This window comes from Melanerpes formicivorus, unplaced genomic scaffold, assembly GCF_026170545.1.
Source record: "Melanerpes formicivorus ecotype bairdi unplaced genomic scaffold, bMelFor1.0.p_v2 SCAF_83, whole genome shotgun sequence".
Lineage (NCBI taxonomy): Eukaryota > Metazoa > Chordata > Aves > Piciformes > Picidae > Melanerpes > Melanerpes formicivorus.
In genome coordinates this window covers 130818-149644 of record NW_027142435.1, presented here as the reverse complement: position 1 = coordinate 149644, position 18827 = coordinate 130818, and the positions used below count along the sequence as shown (strand labels likewise).

Genomic DNA, 18827 nt, shown 5'->3' with positions numbered 1-18827 from the left:
GGGGGGCAGGGAGAGGATGAGAGAACGGCTGCACGTGCCCTGCGCCGCGCTCCGTCTCCATAGCGACGGGGCCGTAAAGCGCGGCCGCGCGTGTCGCCTGGCGTCCCGCGGCGCTTCCGGCCGGTGGGGCCTAGCGGCGGCGCCCCGTTGTCCGCGCAGCCATGGAGATGCCGCTGCCGCCCGACGGTGAGAGCAGCCCGGGTTGGGCCGGGAAGGGAGAGAAGGTTGTGGGGGAGAGCGGGGAGGCGGCGGTGGGACCGGCGGGGAGCTGACGGCGTTGCCTCTCCACAGACCAGGAGCTGCGGAATGTCATCGACAAGCTGGCGCAGTTCGTGGCGCGGAACGGGCCCGAGTTCGAGAAGATGACGATGGAGAAGCAGAAGGAGAACCCCAAATTCTCCTTCCTCTTTGGAGGCGACTTCTACGGCTATTACAAGTACAAGCTGGCCTTGGAGCAGCAGCAGCGTGAGTGGGGCCCGCGCCTTGTGCGGGGCCGGCACAGGGCCGCGGCGGGCTCTCTTCCCCTCCCCCGCGACCACTGGTTCCCGGCCCCGCTCAGCCCCGACTGGCAGAGCCACTTTTCTCCCTCCTGGCCTCGCTCTGACCCGCCAGCACTGATTTGCAGCCTCTTCCTGTCCTCTAAGTTTCAGGTAGTGGGCCCAGCGCAGCCTGCGGCTCTAAATGATTCCCCTGTTGCGGGTCTGGAGGTAGGCAGGGCTGCACCACAGGTGATAGGCGCACGACAAAGCCCAGCACCTGGAGGGCCCTCATGAATAAGGTGGTCCAGCACAGGAGCTCTGGGCCTTGACTTGTGTTGGAGTCACTACTTTCAAAGCGTGTGAAGAGTTGCTGATGCTCCTCTTCTGCACTGTCCCACCTTGGTGCACAGTTTTAATTTTGCTTAGGCAGTTACACAAGGAACGTGGGTCTGCTTTGGAATCATCACTGTTTTCTTGTATGTGGTGGTGGCAGATTTCTCTGTGAGGCTTACTTTGAAAGTTTGCTTTGTCTGATAGTGTTGTGCAAGCAAAGTCAAGACATTGAGGCTACTGCACAGATCCAGCCGCTGCCACAACCATCTCTCCCACCAGCTGCACCTATCCCAGCTCCTCAGGGTACTCCTTCCGTAGAAGAACTTATCCAGCAGAGTCAGTGGAACCTGCAGCAGCAGGAGCAGCATCTCCTTGCAATGAGACAGGTTGGTTTAAGATAAGCAGTCGCTGTCCAGTTTGAAGCCATGACACCTCCTCCTGTCACTCCAGGCCTTTGTAACAAGTCCCTCTCTAGCTCTCCTGTAGCCCCCTTCGAATACTGGAAGGCTGCTATATGTGGTCATGTTGCTTGTTAAAAGGTCTTTGAGTTAGCTACTGATGGCTAAGATAGCAGGGATAGAGAGTCTTAATTCTTCAAAAGAATGTTGGGTGAAACATAATGTTTTCTTTTTCATCCACCTGTTATCCAGGAACAAGTCACATCAGCAGTAGCCCTTGCTATTGAGCAACAAATGCAGAAAGTTTTGGAGGAAACCCAGTTAGATATGAATGAATTTGACAACTTGTTGCAGCCAATAATTGACACGTGCACGAAAGATGCAATTTCAGTAAGTGACCTGAATCTGAGCAATTCTTTTGTGATACTGTGGATTAAGGATAATTTGAATATTGAGGTTCTCTGTTGTGTCATGCAGTAGGTGAGATGGTAGCTGTGTCTTCAAAGCTTTCCTCCCCAACATTATTTCAGAGTTCTAGGAAGTCTGTGTGATGTGAACATGTTAGACTAACTTAAAATGTTTAAAATTTGCTTTTCTGAGGCTGGCAAGAACTGGATGTTTAGTAATGCCAAATCTCCTGCACACTGTGAGCTGATGGCCGGGCACCTGCGAAATCGCATAACGGCAGAAGGAGCCCACTTTGAGCTTCGCTTACATCTCATCTACCTAATCAATGATGTATTGCATCACTGGTATGAACTAAACTACGGATTTCAGTTTGTTTTGGTGAATTTGGTAAAGTCTCTCTCTGCTGGATACATTGTTAGTCTGGCTAGCCACTTTTTAATGTATTACTTTTTTAGCAGTTGCCTTAAAATGTACATAACTGGTAGAAAGAGAAGTGCATTAGCAATCAAATTCGGCTATTTCCTACTTTGTGTTTTTTCCCTCCAGATGAGGCTTTACAGTAAAAAATGGAAAGGGGGAAAAGTCTCCATTTTCTGAATCTGCTACTTTTAGTACAGTGGAAGTTGGGATGGACTGACTCTTAGGATGCCCTTAGCGAAAGGCAGTAACTGTTCTCTTCCCATTCCTTTTCCGAAGCCAGCGGAAGCAAGCGCGAGATCTTCTGGCTGCTTTGCAGAAGGTGGTTGTGCCTATTTACTGTACCAGTTTTCTAGCAGTGGAGGAGGATAAGCAACAGAAAATTGCCAGAGTGAGTATCTGGGTTAGGTTTAACAGTATACTTTGCTTTGTTAGGTTGGTGCTAGGCAAATTAACAAATAGGATGGAAGAGGAGTGCTGAGAATATTCTAGTGTGATTGTCTTCATGAAATCTCTTATAGTCTGTGTTTCAATTCATGCTTACACTAGAACTTACAAGCATTTAGGCTTTATTTAAAAGTTGTGATGGAGGCATTGGAATTTTCGGTGGTTGAAAGACAAGGGCTGAAATCCTGTGTCTTGACAAAGGTAGAGATATCAAAATGGTGTGCCTCAGTTTCTTTTTATTCCTCATTTCTCAAAGACTTTCTCTCTTGAATTTATGCAGCTTCTTCAACTATGGGAGAAAAATGGGTACTTTGATGAGTCAATTATACAGCAGCTACAGAGCCCAGCTCTTGGACTTGGCCAGTATCAGGTTAGCCACAAAAGAACTCTTATTTATGTAAATACTTTGAAAGCAAATTTAGGGAATGTTTTCCTTTTTTGAAAGGTAAATACTAACAAAAATAATGTGAAACAGTCTTGTGGTTCCAAACATTCAATAACCCAGCTGCTGGATTCCACCTGCAAAGTCTGCTTGGGTTTGTAATTGCTACAGCCGTGGCAGTGAGAATGAACATGTGGTGAAAGGGAAACCAAAGAAATTGTTGCTTTAAATTGGATACACTGAGCATAAAAATTGTGGCAGCAGGAACTATTTGTTTTTACATTAGTAATGAATGCTGTTCAGCTTCAGCTGTACTTGAAAGTTGGGTAGTAATGCAAGCAGTGGGTTCCAGCCTTCAGATAATCATTTAGAAATCTTCCCAGAGCTCCCTGTCTCATGGCTGGGTTCTGCCTGCAGGTCATCCTGCATTCTCAGGCATTTTTTGGGAGGGAGCTTCTGAATGAGCAGGGAGGATAATGGTGTTAGGTACAGTGTTAACTTGTTATTCTTCATTATCTCCTTTTCTCAGGCAAATTTGATCACTGAGTACGCAACAGTAGTACAGCCTGTACAAGTAGCCTTCCAACAGCAGATCCAGAACCTGAAAACTCAACACGAGGAGTTTGTAAACAGTTTAACACAGCAGCAACAGCAGCAAATACAAATTCCACCTCTAGAGAACGAGGTGAAATCAACACCCCCACCTCAAGCCCCCACAGCAGCACCAGCCTCTGCTCCACCATCTGCTCCGGTTACACAAGCAGGTACTAATGTGTTCAGGGGACCTGTGGAGAAACCAGTGGGTGGCAACACTGAGGTATTCTTGCTCCTTTTTCAGTAGAGAGGTGCCAGGTTATGCAGGCTTGGTTCAGGTGAAAGCCTGAAACTGTCTGGAGTCTTGCAGCTGGTGCAGTCTGATGCTCGAATGTAAAAATAAACAATGCTAAAGAGATCAGAAACCCTTTCTCCCGGCAACAGATTTCTGCAGAATGTTTACATACTGAATAGAATTAAGATGGAGCCTGTTGTAGGTGTGCTGGCATTTGATTAATCATATGTGAGCTGGATGCTTATAATGGTCCCCAATTTGTTCCAGATGATGGTAAATCCCAACTGCCTCTAGCTGGTTCTACAGACTATGACACAACAGGGTCTGGAGTGCAGGATTCTGCCTCTGGACCACGTGGCCCTGGATCTCATGATCAGATTCCTCCAAATAAACCACCCTGGTTTGACCAGCCTCACCCTGTTGCACCATGGGGCCAACAACAGGTAAGAAAACCAGTTCTGAAGCAAGATGTAGAGGGAGGTGGAGGCTCAGAATGACCATCTGGGTTGTGGCAGTGTGGTGAAAAACTGTTGAGAGTTACACATTCAGATTCAAATGCCAGGCTTTCTCATTCTGAGACAATTTAAAGTATAAATAATACGTCACTTTGTCAGCCGTCAGACTTTCCCTGTGAACAGGGAGAACAAGAAGTGCTGGTCTGAGTATAGAGCTGCTTGCTTCAGTAGCAGTTTGGCCTTTCCGGTCTTTTCTTTGAAGCTACAGCTGTTCAGACTTTGTGTTTGGAAAGTACTTTTCACTTGAGCATGCTGCTAACAGGCCAGATTTACTTTAAAACATAGCTTCTTTGTTTTTGTAGCCCAATGACCAATCTTCTCTTCACTGCTAGGGTCCACCTCACTGTCCTCCATGGAATAACAACCATGAAGGAATGTGGAATGAACAGAGAGATCAAGGCTGGAACAATCAGCGAGAGACACCTTGGAACAACCAGCCCGATCCTTCGTGGAACAACCAGTTTGAAGCACCATGGAACAACCAGCATGAGCAGCCTCCATGGGGTGGGGGTCAAAGGGAACCTCCATTTCGAATGCAGCGGCCACCTCACTTCAGAGGCCCATTTCCTCCACATCAGCAACATCCCCAATTCAACCAGCCCCCGCATCCGCATAATTTCAACCGCTTTCCACCTCGCTTCATGCAGGATGATTTTCCACCTCGCCATCCCTTTGAAAGGCCTCCTTATCCTCATCGTTTTGATTACCCCCAGGGGGATTTTCCTCAAGGTAAAGTGTGTACCAGGCCAGGTTTTCTTACCTTGCAATGCTGGTTGCCATTACAAAAATTCTTCAGTGCTTTGGGGTGACAGCTGTTTTGTGGTGGACTTTGTGGTTCTCCCAAGAAATGCTGAGGTTGGGGGCTTGGGCAGCACTGCTAACAGCACAGGATGAAGTCAGATGCTTGCTCGCTTTCCCTAATGGATGCGGGTAACAAGAAACTCTAATGCCAGCTCCAGTCAGCATCTCCACACACGCCCCTTTTGTGACTATTTCACTATAAAATAATAAGCTTGAAGGTGAGAAGTGGTGTTTGGTGTTTGCTTATAAATTCCATCTTCTGCACACCAGACCAGGGCTCTTCAGCTGTGCCCTCCACAGATGGAGGAAGTTAGAGGAAGGCAGGCTGGAAATATTTGGTGTGTATATACTCATCCAGGCTCTTCTTTTATTTTTACTGACAAGCTCTCTAAGTGTCTGCCTTAATGTTGTGTGGCTCGATGGTATGTGTTGAAACGATCCTCACCCCCAGTTCTTCTTCCTGTTTGATTTGCTCTCTTGCTGGAGCACAGGAATGTCTTGAGTGCAGCCAGCGCATCGCCTGCCTGGCCTTTGTGGCTCAGGTTCGGCTGTGAGCTCCCTGGTGCAGTCTGGTGTAGTTCTGCCCTGATGTAGTTTTGTGTTTCACATGCAGAAGTTATGACTATTTTGGAATGATCCTTATCAGTGCAAAGGACAAACCACTTACAAAAGCAGCTACGTTGTTGTGCAAGACTTTGATACTTCAAGCTTAAAAGATTCTGTGCCACAAATCTGACAAGCATTGAAAACCAATTAATAAGACCCTAGATATTTAGGACTGAGTTTAATTTTCTTCAGCAGAGATTGTTCTTTTTTTTTTCCCCACCCTTTGGATTTGTTGTTCGTTTAGGGTTTTTTAAGACTTGTGGCAGGGAGAACAACTTGTTGTCTTAGGGGAAATGAGGGTTTAAGCTCAGAAAAAAAGATGCTCCATTTTGGATTGTAGTGGTGATCTCAAACATCTGTTGTTCCCGGGAAAGTTGTTGGAAGAGACAATCTATTAAAAGAGATGTCTAAAATTAGGAAGTGCTGAAGCCATGCTGACACACTTGCTCAAGTTTTGATGAAGAGAACTTGGGTAGATTGGGCAGTGGCTATAATGGCTTTGCCTGGAAAAACTGTTGGTCCTGCTGCAGATGATGTTGATTTTCAGTCTTGCATTTTCCTCTGTGTAGTGCACTGAGTTCAGCAGGGCATCTTGGCATTGATGGCAGATGGCTCATCCATCAGTGATTAGGTGGATGTCATTCTCTTCTCTGTTTTAACAGGATATTATCTCTACCTCTTCTCAAAATACTTCTTTAAACAAAGTATTTTCTTGTCACCTACTCATGTGAGTTAATTCCTGCCATATTTATTTCTTTACATATGGTGATTTGGCATCGAGTCAGAACTACTTACAGGTCTCTGCTGAGATTCAATTGTGTATTTAGGCTGCAGAAGCAGATCCTATCAGTAGCTGCCCTGCTGCATCTGAAGCTTTTATTCGTGAGCATCTCTCTCTTGTGGTACCCTGTGACCATGGTATGGCCCAAAGTAAGCAGTGCCATAGAGTTTAAGTATCCTGATGTCTTCAAAGCAGCTGTTCTGGCCAGGGAGGGAGATGCACTGCAAGATACTTGTGACTGTGGACTTGTAGTAGCCAGTCTCTAGTTCTCCACTTGTGTTGCTTTTCTCTATCTGCAAGGCTCTGGGTGCCAGGATTTGGGTTTTAGGATGAACTCACTAATTGAAGTACATCTCTGATTTGCTTTCCTTTCTCTGTAGCTAAATAAAGTGTTTTAATCCTCCCACTCTGCAGAAATTGGACCTCCTCATCATCACCCTGGTCACAGATTGCCTCATCCTGGAATCAGTGAGCACCCTCCTTGGGGAGGGCCGCAGCACCCCGATTTTGGGCCTCCCCCGCACGGGTTTAACGGACAGCCTCCGCACATGCGGCGACAGGGCCCCCCTCACATGAACCACGACGATCCCAGCCTGGTGCCAAACGTTCCCTACTTCGACCTTCCTGCTGGACTGATGGCTCCACTTGTGAAAGTAAGTGCTTGCAATGAGCCCTGACTAGTAGGATTCAAAGATCAAAATAAAATATGAATAACAGGAATGGTCTTAACATGGACATTATAATTTCAAATCTTTCCATTCCTCAGCTTTCAGCAGAGGTTGTCACAGGGCACACAGGGGCAGGGTTAGGGGGGAGAAGGTAATGGAAGTGTTAACGTTTTCAAGGGTCGTGTCCTGAGGAAAGCTGTTTGATCTCACATATGTGAAAGACTAATCTACTCTTGAGAATCTTACCCATGGTAAGATCCCCATGGTTTTCAGGTGACCAGAGGGACCTTGCAGCTTTGATGGTGGTCACTGTGTACTACTTTTTGGTATTCAGAGTTCTTACAGAGATGTTTTGCAACATTAGTGTTACATATACAAGCAGAGAATGATAGAGAACAGGAACTGTCTCTGTCCCAGCATCTTTGGGGATATACATTTATACATTCTGTGTTTGAGGTGACCCTTCCATCTCAAACTTCTTGTCACTCTCAGCATGCACCAACTTTTGCCAGGCTTCCATCCAGCAAATTAGCACAAAAGTGGATAGATGAGATCTGCCTTTTATCTACCTGGGATCTGGTTAACACAGCAACCTGTGCAGTGCTGGCTTTTCTCAGAGAACTGATAATGATGGTGCTAGCACAAAAAGGCATTGAGTCAGCTACAGAATCTTTATTTCTGGAGGATTTTTCTTTTCGTAGTAGTGAAATGTGAGGTCCCTACAGAGTTAAAGGTGTGTTTTTTTCTCTTCAGGTAGCCCCTCCCCCCCCGCCCATGACACACGATACTAATGTAATTTTTGTTTCTGGCAGCTTGAAGATCATGAGTATAAACCTTTAGACCCTAAGGATATTCGTCTTCCACCCCCAATGCCCCCCAGTGAGAGACTACTGGCTGCAGTTGAGGCATTTTACAGTCCACCATCTCATGACAGGCCTAGAAACAGGTAAGACTAGGTAGAGCTGACAATATATGATAAAGAAAATCCCCTGAGAATCTCTCTGAAACCACAAAGTGTCTTTCTCTTCCTTCACCTGTGTCTTGGTTGTCTTAATGCTGAATTCAATGCTCTTGTATTTTAAACTGCACTGCTCTTTGATCTTAACATGGATACTTGCAAGATTTTTTTTTTCCTGGGCCCTTTGTTCCCTACAAAATCTAGTGGAAATCCTGAATGTCTCTGTTGATCTAAGTGAAGTTTTACAGATGTGGGCTCTGTGTGTGGTTGATTTGTTGCAGTGAAGGCTGGGAGCAGAATGGACTGTATGAGTTCTTCAGAGCTAAAATGAGAGCAAGGCGGAGGAAAGGTCAGGAGAAGAGAAATAGGTAAGAGATCCTGTCCTTCTGGTGTATGCTGGTTGTTTGGAAAGTGATAGGATTACCTGGGGCTAAATGGAGAGGAAAAGTCTGGTCAGCAACATGCTGATGGAATATCTGAGCTGGAATTTTTGTTATCTTTCAGGAAATAGTTTTTGCTGCACTCAGGTTTTCACTGGATTGCTGCAGAAATACAGTGCTTGTGTGTGATGCGAAGCTGATGAGAAGTGTGTACATTTGCCATGCTTCTCCCAGAAGTTTCAGGGGTGTGTCTCTGTTTTTTTTGTGCAGTGGGCCTTCTCGGTCTCGCAGCCGGTCCAAAAGCCGAGGGCGCTCGTCCTCCCGCTCCAACTCGCGGTCGTCAAAGTCATCTGGCTCCTATTCAAGGTCGCGCTCTCGGTCTTGCTCTCGGTCACGATCCTATTCACGCTCTCAGTCCAGGTAAGAGTGTAGTGGGTGGACTTCTGGGAACCGTGGCCAGCCAAGGAGCCTTGGGTGCTGCTCCGGTAGCTTGTCTGTCTGATCTCGTGCTTTCCCTCTGCAGAAGCCGGAGCAGGTCCCGCTCTTCTCACAGCCGCTCCCGATCACGCTCCCGATCGAGGTCAAAATCGTACTCGCCAGGAAGGCGGCGCCGATCCCGGTCTCGCAGCCCTACTCCTCCGTAAGCTTGTTTGGTTATTTCTCTTTTTACCTGGGTTTGGAGAAGTCCCAACAAGGGCCTTTCTCATCAGCTGGGTGTAATAAACATTTCAACGAACAGGAGAAAAGCAGAAGCAGAAATGATCGATATGTTCCGTGTGCTTCGAGCGAGAATATTGCTCTGTTGTGGTGGCTTTTTGTTGTGACAAAACACTGTGCAGCTCTGAAGGCTTTGTACGCCTTCCAAGGAAGCAGGAGGAGTCCTCTGGGTGCTGTGTAAGGAAACTGTAGTGTTTGATTTACCTTGTACTGAGAAGCAGGTAGAGGGCATTTCCATCACCTTTGTAACTCCACCATCTAGTAGCTTTACAAAATATTATTTAGCAGAGTGGACAGGATTGCATTGGATGTTAATGTTGAACAGAATATACCGTCAGAACATAATCACTTGTTCCTCAATTTGTTGTTTTTATTTCCTTAGCTCCTCTGCTGGCTTGGGCTCCAGTTCTGGGCCTGCTATCCCTGAATCAAGGCTGGGAGAAGAAAACAAAGGCCATCAAATGCTAGTGAAAATGGGTAGGATGCTGTTGTGGAATCTTGCTTGGGCCAGGAAAGAAAATCAGGCAGTACATTCTTTGAGACATTTAATTAATGCATATTCATAACTAGTTATTCTAAGGTCAGTGTGAAGTTACTCAGAGTACGTAGAACATGAAGCAATGTTGGTATTTGCCTTTCTGGGAAGGAAATGGAAGACAGGGTTGAGAGTTTGGCATCAGTGTAAATCAGCAGGGTTGGCTGGACAGGTTGGACTTGTGCTGTCTTTCCTCTTGCCCTCCTAGAAGTTATTAGGGGTGATGCCGATGTAACAGTTACAGGACTGTGCTGTCATGCCCTTTCTGCAGGGTGGAGTGGATCTGGTGGATTGGGAGCCAAGGAGCAAGGAATTCAGGATCCAATTAAAGGAGGGGATATCCGAGACAAATGGGATCAATATAAAGGAGTGGGAGTTGCATTAGATGACCCCTACGAAAACTACCGAAGGAATAAAAGTTACTCATTTATCGCACGCATGAAGGCCAGAGATGAATGTAAGTGAATGTTTCTGAGCAATTTAAAACGTGTGCAGCTTGATATTTACTTGTAGAGTGGAAACCCAAATCAAAAGACTGGTAACTCTTTAGTTCTTTCTGATGTAAGGGGTAGGATGAAAAATTGGTAAGTGGACGGGCTGTGATGAACAGGGCATCTTTTCATTTTGAGTTGTTTTGTAGTCGCATTTCTGAAACAGTAATTAATGAGCCTGTGTTGTGTCAGCCACTTCCTGGCTGCAAACCTAAAGCCTGCATCTTCTGAGTGTTACCCTCCAAAACCTAGGAACAATCCCAGAGGTAGCAGAGGGAGCCACACCACAAGAGGGCTGGTGGAATGAAATTAGACTGTGCCATCTGGCCCTGCCCAACTCTGAGTTCCCTACAAGTAGCTGTATTTTGCCAAAGCCAGAACTGCCATTAAACTCACTGCAGTGCAAGAAATGATTCAGAGAGAGTGGAGGTGCTGCTTCAGTGATGGAGACAATGACCCAAAAGATGGATTTTTGCAGAGTTTGTGTTCTGTAGAACTACACCTGCCAATGACTAAGGAAAAAAAATTGGCATGCTGAAGGGAAAGTCATTTCTGCCTGTGGCTGCAGTAGCTCTGTGCAAGGAAATACACTCAAATAAAACCCAAAAGGAAAAAGTCCTTATTAAAAGAGCTCACTCCATGAAACATCTCAGACAGCATAGGTCACTGCAGACTGTGTAAGAACTCTTTTCCCTATTGTTTCAGTGAAGCGTGAAACACAAGACCCTCCACCACCTGAATAACTCTCTGAAGAAAGATGTCTTGCATCTTCTACAAAATATTAAACTTGTATAAATCCGGATTAAAGTCTGGAGGAAGTGACAAATGAATCACATTTAGAACTGTGGTGAAAAAATGGAAAGCTAGGACACGTACTTCAACAGTTGGGGTTTAGTGTTTAACAAAGGGCAGTCGTTCCTCTGACATGTCTAGTGAGTTTAAGAACTTCCATTTATTTCCCAACATTTTAAAATTAATTACCAGTTTTCTACTAGAATTAAAGCCTATCCAAACTGTCCCTGGTGCAAGATTGTGATTTTGTGATCATTCATTCCTATGGTATACAGACATTATCTGATATGGTTGTGTATTCTCTAGTTCTATAATGTATGTTTATTTCTCTCAAAAGGTTAATTCTATTTGAAGTGGAGGGGTGCTGCCTTGGGATCAAGTCACACTGATGCTGAGCAGTGTATCCTAATGTCTAAAAGGGGAATGAAGCATCTAGTTCCAGTACAGGTGACCTATGAGCACTGTGCGAGCTTGTTAGAACCTACCATACAACTTGCGCCCCTACACACCAGCTGCTGCAGTCCCACCTCTGGTCAGAACACAAGGGTTCACTGCTCTAGCTTTTCACGCGCTCTAAGGGATGTTCAACGCTTTGTAACGGAAGACATTCTTTAAGCTTTTTATATTTTTGTATATACCCTTTAATAAAAGCTACTTAGACTTCAGTAGAAGAGAATAATTTTCTCTGCTCTGCAGGTTTCTAACAATGAAACATTCTCAGAAACTTCCTTTACACTAAATGAGAAACAAAACCCTTTTGTAACTGTTTCCAGAGACCACCAGCTAAAGATGTTAGACCCTGACACTGCATTCCACTCGAGGTCTGCGTGGTGGTAACCTCTTCCAGAGTCATTTGTTTGTATAGCAGAAGCCCTCTTAAACCCATCCAGTTACTATGGTGAAATATCAGTTTGTTCTAGATCTGCTGTAGCTGTGGAACTGTAACTGTCTGTGAATCAGCATACAACATCTGTATGTTACCATCTTGTGAATTTTGTTGTTTTGCCTTCCAATAAACACTTTTCTAGAAATAAATTGGTGGCTCGTACTTGGAAACAAATGGCTTCCCAGATGGTGTTTGTGCCTTGCAGCGAATTCATCTTAACTTTCCTGTGCTTGGTGTTCTAGTAAACTAACCAGGTTAATTATACACAAAATTGTTTAAATACAGCCTGCCCTGGTCTTCTGTTTACTATGATCACATTCCTTGGCTGCAGTAGTACAGAGACTTTGACTTCTACCATGATCACAGATGTGATCACAGATCGCACGATCTAAGTGATAAACATGCACACACCACTCTCCTTGTAGTAGGAAGTGGTTTCTTGGTTTCTGTATTGTTGAACACTGGCAGAGTCTGGCTGAAAAGTTTGTGCCTGGCCCTCTATCACGCACGTTGGTTACAAAATTCAGATACAGAAAATAAATTACGTATACTAAGATACATAGCACTTAAAAAAACTCTGTACTGGGAAAATCTGTAGTAACTACCTGTGCAGTTTGGATGGGTTTCTTCTTCTAGCTTGAGATCTGTAAATGGAAATTTGATTTAAAATCCAGAGTCAAGGCAGCTTTTCCTCCTGTGCTCTCCTACGTTCTTCACGTGTTTCCTTGACTGTCAGAGGTGCAGATCTGTGAGCCTTGATGTACTGCAAAAAGGGTTAATACATGACTTTCTTTATGTAGGTAAGTACTTTCAGGTATTCAATAATAATCTTCATGTCAGGACAGCTGCATTTTCCTATACTAGCCACAGAAACTGATACTCTGTCACTGGTTTGAGCACAGCAGCTCAAGTCTGTCAAAACTGTGGCTTCCAGGAAGACTTTACTCCTTTCTGTACTGTATAAACTCCTGACTTGTTACTAATACAGACACAAACATGACATGAGTCTATGAATCATAGAATCAATAAGGGTGGAAAAGACCTCAATGATCACCAAGTCTAACCTGTCACCTAGGACATCATGACTACTAAAATGAAGTAATTTATTCAGTGATAATACGAACTTTAATGAATGCAACATGTTTGCTGCAACTACTGGAAGTGTTTGGGGAAGAACATGCCCTTAGTTGATTTAGGCTGCTGCCTGGTCCATGCTAAATACCTCTTTAGCCTCTTCCAGGGTATGGTAGTGGAACTTCTCATTCTCCAGTGACTCCACAATGGATAAGTGCAGGTGCTGAATGTTCTCTATGAACTGCTGAGTCAGCATCAAGTGCTGTTTCAACATGGCATTTAAAACAAGAACTGATGGGCTATATGCTGTCAGGGCTGCAAGAAATGGAGAGTATGCATCTCAGTAACATGTTACAGACTCAGAGTAAGTACTAAACAACCCGCGGGGGCGGGGGGTTAGATGCATAAAATTGAGTCAAATAGTAAGAAACATGTTTTTCAGTACCTTCTACTGCATCCATGCTGATGACATGACTGGCAATAGGTACTGGATCAACATAACTGTTTCCTACAGGTGGGTCAAGTACTGCAGAGGTGTTTGCTGTGAATAGGATAAAAAGGGAGTTACTGGGTTTGGAGGGTGGAAAGGTTGAGTGCTAGAACTCAGTTCAGCTTCAGCAGTTGCCACAGAACCATTCTGGAGCTTAACAGGGAATTTGGTCATTAAAAAAAATGCTCCAGTACTTCTATGACCTCCATAGGTTCTTTACTCTTAGGTTCATGATACATGCCACTGCAGGAGGCATCTTTTCTAACCCTGAACAGTACAAATAAAGGTTTTTTTCTACTTGAAAAAGCTACTGTTTTCAAATACACCTGAGGTGCTATTTTCTCCTTGAGCATGGGAAGAAGCAGCTCTTACCATTTGTTCCTTTAAATGAAGAGAGGGAGGAATAAAAAAGGCAAATCACCTCTGCCTTTTGTAAATGGCGCTTTAGTGCTTGCCCAAGAAATAGACACAAAGCAAGGAAGAACGCTACCATAGGTGATCACCTCAGGAACAACACAACAGGATTGTTTATAACAGGAAAGATACAACTGAAGTGTTGCATTCCTTTTGAGAATATCACTTGGGCTACCACAAGCTGTCACTAACACCCATTAGTGTTGAGTGCACCCTAAGCAAGTTTGCTGATGACACCAAGCTGTGTGGTGCAGCAGACAGGCTGGAGGGAAGGGAGGCCATCCAGAGGGACCTGGACAGGCTGGAGAGGTGGGCACAAGCCAACCTCATGAAGTTCAATAAGAGCAAGTGCAGGGTCCTGCATCTGGGTCGAGGCAATCCCAGGCACAAATCCAGGCTGGGCAGTGACTGGCTGGAAAGTAGCCCTGAGGAGAGAGACTTGGGGGTGCTGGTGGACAAAAAGCTCAACATGAGCTCTCAATGTGCACTTGCAGCCCGCAAAGCCAATCAGATCCTGGGCTGCATTAAGAGAAGTGTGGCTAGCAGGTTGAGGGAGGTGATTCTCCCCCTCTACTCAGCCCTGGTGAGACCCCACCTGGAGTACTGTGTCCAGTTCTGGAGCCCCTATTACAAGAGGGATGTGGAGGTGCTGGAAGGTGTCCAGAGAAGGGCCAGAAGGATGATCAGAGGGCTGGAGCACCTCTCCTATGAGGACAGACTGAAGGAGTTGGGGCTGTTCAGTCTGCAGAAGAGAAGGCTCCGAGGTGACCTAATTGTGGCCTTCCAGTATCTGAAGGGGGCCTACAGGAAGGCTGGGGAAGGACTTCTCAGGATCTCAGGTAGTGATAGGACTAGGGGGAATGGAATGAAGCTGGAGGTGGGGAGATTCAGGCTAGATGTGAGGAGGAGGTTCTTCCCCATGAGAGTGGTGAAGCCCTAGAATGTGTTGTCCAGGGAGGTGGTCAAGGCCCCGTCCCTGGGGGTGTTTAAGAGCAGGCTGGATGAGGCTCTGTCCAGCCTGATCTAGTGTAGGGTGTCCCTGCCCATGGCAGCGGGGTTGGAACTAGATGATCCTTGTGGTCCCTTCCAACCCTGAATGAAACTATGATACTATAACTAACACTAGCTCAGCCAACCAAAGCTCCTGTGGGGATTGTTTAGCTGAAACCAGTTCCAAGTTTTTGCACTGTTGCCCCATCCTAATGTTCTCTACAGACAGCAGAACTGAATGTTGGGCTTCAGAAAGCTTTTAATTTAATGTCTGCCAGAGGAAGCCAGTACTGAAACTACAAACTCCATAAAGGATGACTAGGCTACCATATAAAATGTAAGTGTGAAAGTTCTCTGAGTAGGGCAACATCTCATGAACTTACCCTTTGGCCAACAGTAGCTGAATGAGGGATCTACTGTTTGAACCCCAGTTTCTTTGACAGTGACTCTGCGCACCTGGCCATGCAGCTTTCTGGTAGATGAAGGTGACGATGCTGAAGATGGGTGTTTTCCAGAATAGGTGCAGCTCTCAGAATACTCCTCTGACTCTTCCAATACAGCTCCTCTGTCTGTTGCAGTGAGAGACCTTCCAAAATCTACAGCATATTCTGAGCTAACAGTTGTCTCATCATGATACAGATAATCCTGTTTGTGTCTAGGGGAATCTGCACACACTCCACTTAAATGCTCAGAGATTTCAGCTTCTGTCACATTGTTTTCACTATCCCCTTCAGAAGCACAATTCACACCAGTTATTGCACTTGTCATTTTAAGGGAAGCCTGGTCTTTTGCCACCAGGGACGTATCTTTCTTTGGATTTCTGTTTGATCTCTGAGTAATTTGAGTGTCTGTCTCCTATAAAACAAAACAGCTGTATGTTAGGAGAACCAGCAAAATCTAACCTAGAATGTGCCTCCATTCTTAATCTGGCCTGCTGCATAGCACCGAGAATCAGCTGCTGTTCTATGAAATGAAAACACTGCCCTTCTGCGGCACCTTGTGAACTCTATGGCACTGCAGACACTAGGAAAATGTGGTCAGGTTTCAGCAGACTGCAAAATTCTGATCTTCCAGCTAGTGAGACATGCCCACTGCAGAGAGCCCATGAGTAGGATGGAAATACTTACTTTAGAATGTCCACCCTCCACCAAAGACATAACAGGAATAGGTGCTAGTAGGGAATTTCCACTTACTTTCCACTTTAATTCTACTGCCTCACTGGTAGTATTTGGTGCCAAATCATCAAGGCTCAGAATATTCAGTCTGAAGCCTGCAATCAAATGACATATTGCCATGGGCATTTGCATATAAATTACAATACACTTTCTCTTAAGCAAGAAAAAGGAACAAAATAAATCAGGCCTGCAATCCTTAAAAGTGTAATACTATAAAGTGACAGCAGTCAGTCACTCTGAACATTTAACTTAGCAGCAGCTCATGTAAAGTTCAGTGGGCTCTTGCTGCCCCTCATTTACCCTTGTTCTTACTCAGACCCATTAGAACATTGTCCTGTTGATACTTAAAAACTATTCTCAATGTTGCTGTTGTTTTAACGTGATAGTTAAGCATTCCCACAGAAGCATCATTAAACTGACCCCATTAAATTAAAAGGCAAGAAAAATACAACTACACCTGCAAAAAAGAAACAGATCCATGTAATTCCTTGATTCCTGTAAAATTACACCAGTGAATCCTTTCCAAATGTTTTGTTTTTTTTAACCTCCCTATCCATGGCAGGGGGTGTGGGGTGTCCATCTTTATCAACCAATTCATCAGATTATTAGTACCATTTATGCCAGGTCTACCCAGACAATGTTTTAGAACTAACTTACCATACGAGTTGCTGCTAATGGAATCTTCTGAATCAGCTTCTTTGGAAAACAAGTCATCCAATGATTTTATTTCACTTCTGTCACTTTCAGGTGACATTTGGCATTGCATGGTGTTGCCTGTTCGAGGCAGAGTAATCTTTACAGTATTGTCTTTCACAGAGGACAGTGACCGAGATCTCATGTTATGTTGTACTGACAGGTTTCTGCTGGCCAATGGAGATGCTGGTGAATTAATTCCACCAAAACCATTTTTCATCAAGTCTTCGCTATAATAAGATGCTTTAGATACCACTGTGTTAATGTGATACTGTGATACTGTTGGTGAAGTTGCCTTCTGAGATGGAGGAGGCATTCCTGATGAAATAGGACTCTTACCCTTTTGCAGAATACAAAAAAAGAAATTGATGTGTTACCTCATTTATTATGTGTAAATCACTAAACCCAAACCAAATTATAATGGGCAAACCCCAGTAATGTTAAAGTGTGAAGTTAAATCATATGTGTCCAGAGAAGGGCAACGAGGCTGGTGAGAGGCCTTGAGCACAAGCCCTACAAGGAGAAGCTAAGGGAGCTGGGATTGAGAAGAGGAGGCTCAGGGGAGACCTTATTGCTGTCTACAACTCCCTGAAGGGAGGTTGTAGCCAGGAGGGGGTCGGTCTCTTCTCTCTAGCAACCAGCACCAGAACAAGAGGACACAGCTTCAAACTGCACCAGGGGAAGTTTAGGCTGGAGATGTGGAGAAAGTTCTTCACAGAGAGAATTGTTGGCCATTGGAATGTGCTGCCCAGGGAGGTGGTGGAGTCACCGTCCCTGGAGGTGTTCAAGAGGGGACTGGACGTGGCACTTGGTGCCATGGTCTAGTCATGAGGTCTTGGGTGACAGGTTGGACTTGATGATCCTTGAAGTCTTTTCCAACCTTGTTGATTCTATAATTCATACCACAAACAAGCCACAAATGTAAAATGTCCTGTTTCTAGTGTTATCTAAATTAAAAGTGACCTACAAATTGAACACAGTTTTCTGAAAATGTAAATTAAAATACATAATCCAGAAAAGTCTGCATTTACCTTTACACCCCATTTAGAATCGCTCACAACACCCCTCCGATTCTTATTTCTACAAGAAAAATCCAAGGAACCGTCCATCAGTTCTCCAATTTCTTCCTCAACACCATCCAAACCAAGCTGCTGTTTAATCACAACATTCTTTTTAAGGCTTTGGATGGTTTCCTCTTCTTTAGAGCAGGCATTGCTGTGTGTCATGTTCCCACTGGGAGTAGCGCAACTCTTCTGGTATTTCTTGCCCCTTGCCCTGTGTTCATGACTGGAAGGAGATGAAGAGGACTCTTCAACTAAAGACTTCAGACCCAAATCAGTGTTTTGTGGTTCCATCTGCTTTCTTCGATTCATGAGTTTACTTTCCAGTTGTGCCACCTTCCTCAGAATTGAGCTCGACCCCGTGTGAAAAGCGCTACCCGGAGTGCTCCTCGCTACGTGTCCGCTAACTGCGTGCGCGGCATTTCCCGACGTCTGGCGCCGCTGGCTTCCATACACATTCTCGTTGCGCATCTCTAGGAATCTGCTGCGGCTGAACGGAGCTCTTCCAGTTTTCTCCAACTCTGCGTCAGTCACGGAGACGTCACCGCAGGAGCGAGGATGGAGGATGAGCCCGGATGTGAAGGTTCTGCGGGGAATCGCGCTGTCCCTGCCGAAAAGAGGATGTAAAGAGCCGTCAGAGGCGGAGACAGGCGCCCCACTTCAGCTCCTAGCTCCCCGGACTGAGCAGACACTGCCGCTCCCCACGGCCCTGCCCTCGTCCCAGCCTGTACCGGGCCACTTCTTCCCACTCTCCGGTGTGGGGCCTCCCCACGCACGGCTCAAGCACTGTCCCGGAGTCCGCGGCTGCTCAGGCACGGACCGAGAACGGCTAGCGCTGAGGCAGCACGGAGGCCGGGACGAGCGCTGGCGCCTCACCTGTCCTCCACTCGCAGGCGCCCTCCGCGCCCGAGCTACGCGGGACAAAGATCCCTGAGGAAGCAGCAGCTCCCCCAGGCCGGGGCCAGAGCAGTAAAGGCCTCGCTGTACTTCGGAGACACTAACTCCCCCAAATCCCACTCCCTCATTGGCTCGTCGCACAGCCTTCCTACCTATGCATACCAACCAATCCCGAGAAGGCATACTGCCACCAGCCCACCAGTGCGCCGA

At 45.7% G+C, this 18827-nt stretch overlaps 2 protein-coding genes across 4 annotated transcripts; one reads left to right on the top strand and one right to left on the bottom strand.

Moving 5' to 3' along the window:
- The first annotated feature begins 101 nt into the window (after window positions 1-101).
- Window positions 102-11972, top strand: CHERP (calcium homeostasis endoplasmic reticulum protein). Of its 3 annotated transcripts, none has more exons than XM_068164926.1 (18): window positions 102-186; window positions 292-465; window positions 1017-1198; window positions 1463-1600; window positions 1811-1962; window positions 2315-2426; window positions 2763-2852; window positions 3394-3628; window positions 3961-4136; window positions 4541-4937; window positions 6811-7049; window positions 7877-8010; window positions 8304-8390; window positions 8673-8822; window positions 8926-9042; window positions 9502-9596; window positions 9926-10111; window positions 11275-11972. In XM_068164926.1, exons 1-18 carry the CDS (start codon window positions 162-164, stop codon window positions 11277-11279), a joined length of 2694 nt encoding a protein of 897 aa, XP_068021027.1. In that variant the 5' UTR covers window positions 102-161; the 3' UTR covers window positions 11280-11972. The 3 variants fall into 3 exon arrangements, with proteins under 3 accessions (XP_068021027.1, XP_068021025.1, XP_068021026.1); XM_068164924.1 differs by lacking the exon at window positions 11275-11972 and adding an exon at window positions 10851-11264; XM_068164925.1 differs by lacking the exon at window positions 11275-11972 and having other exon boundaries at window positions 9926-10119.
- Window positions 9018-18726, bottom strand: CUNH19orf44 (chromosome unknown C19orf44 homolog). The gene is made up of 9 exons (XM_068164927.1): window positions 18597-18726; window positions 17691-18327; window positions 16624-16999; window positions 15985-16061; window positions 15175-15646; window positions 13343-13438; window positions 13046-13212; window positions 12429-12586; window positions 9018-9553 (listed from the first exon to the last, which is right to left on the bottom strand). Exons 2-8 carry the CDS (start codon window positions 18189-18191, stop codon window positions 12500-12502), a joined length of 1776 nt encoding a protein of 591 aa, XP_068021028.1. The 5' UTR covers window positions 18192-18327; window positions 18597-18726; the 3' UTR covers window positions 9018-9553; window positions 12429-12499.
- Window positions 18727-18827: the final 101 nt, after the last annotated feature.

Bases quoted from the DNA above. Each gene is read 5' to 3' on its own strand.
- CHERP (XM_068164924.1), top strand. From the start codon at position 162: ATGGAGATGCCGCTGCCGCCCGACG. The intron at 9,597-9,925 runs GTAGGATGCTGT...CCCTTTCTGCAG, and splicing joins TCAAATGCTAGTGAAAATGG to GGTGGAGTGGATCTGGTGGA. The intron at 10,112-10,850 runs GTAAGTGAATGT...CTATTGTTTCAG, and splicing joins CATGAAGGCCAGAGATGAAT to TGAAGCGTGAAACACAAGAC.
- CUNH19orf44 (XM_068164927.1), bottom strand. From the start codon at position 18,191: ATGCGCAACGAGAATGTGTATGGAAGCCAGCGGCGCCAGACGTCGGGA. The intron at 13,439-15,174 runs GTAAGTTCATGA...TCCTATTCACAG, and splicing joins CAGCTACTGTTGGCCAAAGG to CAAACACCTCTGCAGTACTT. The intron at 13,213-13,342 runs GTACTGAAAAAC...CATTTCTTGCAG, and splicing joins CAGCATGGATGCAGTAGAAG to CCCTGACAGCATATAGCCCA.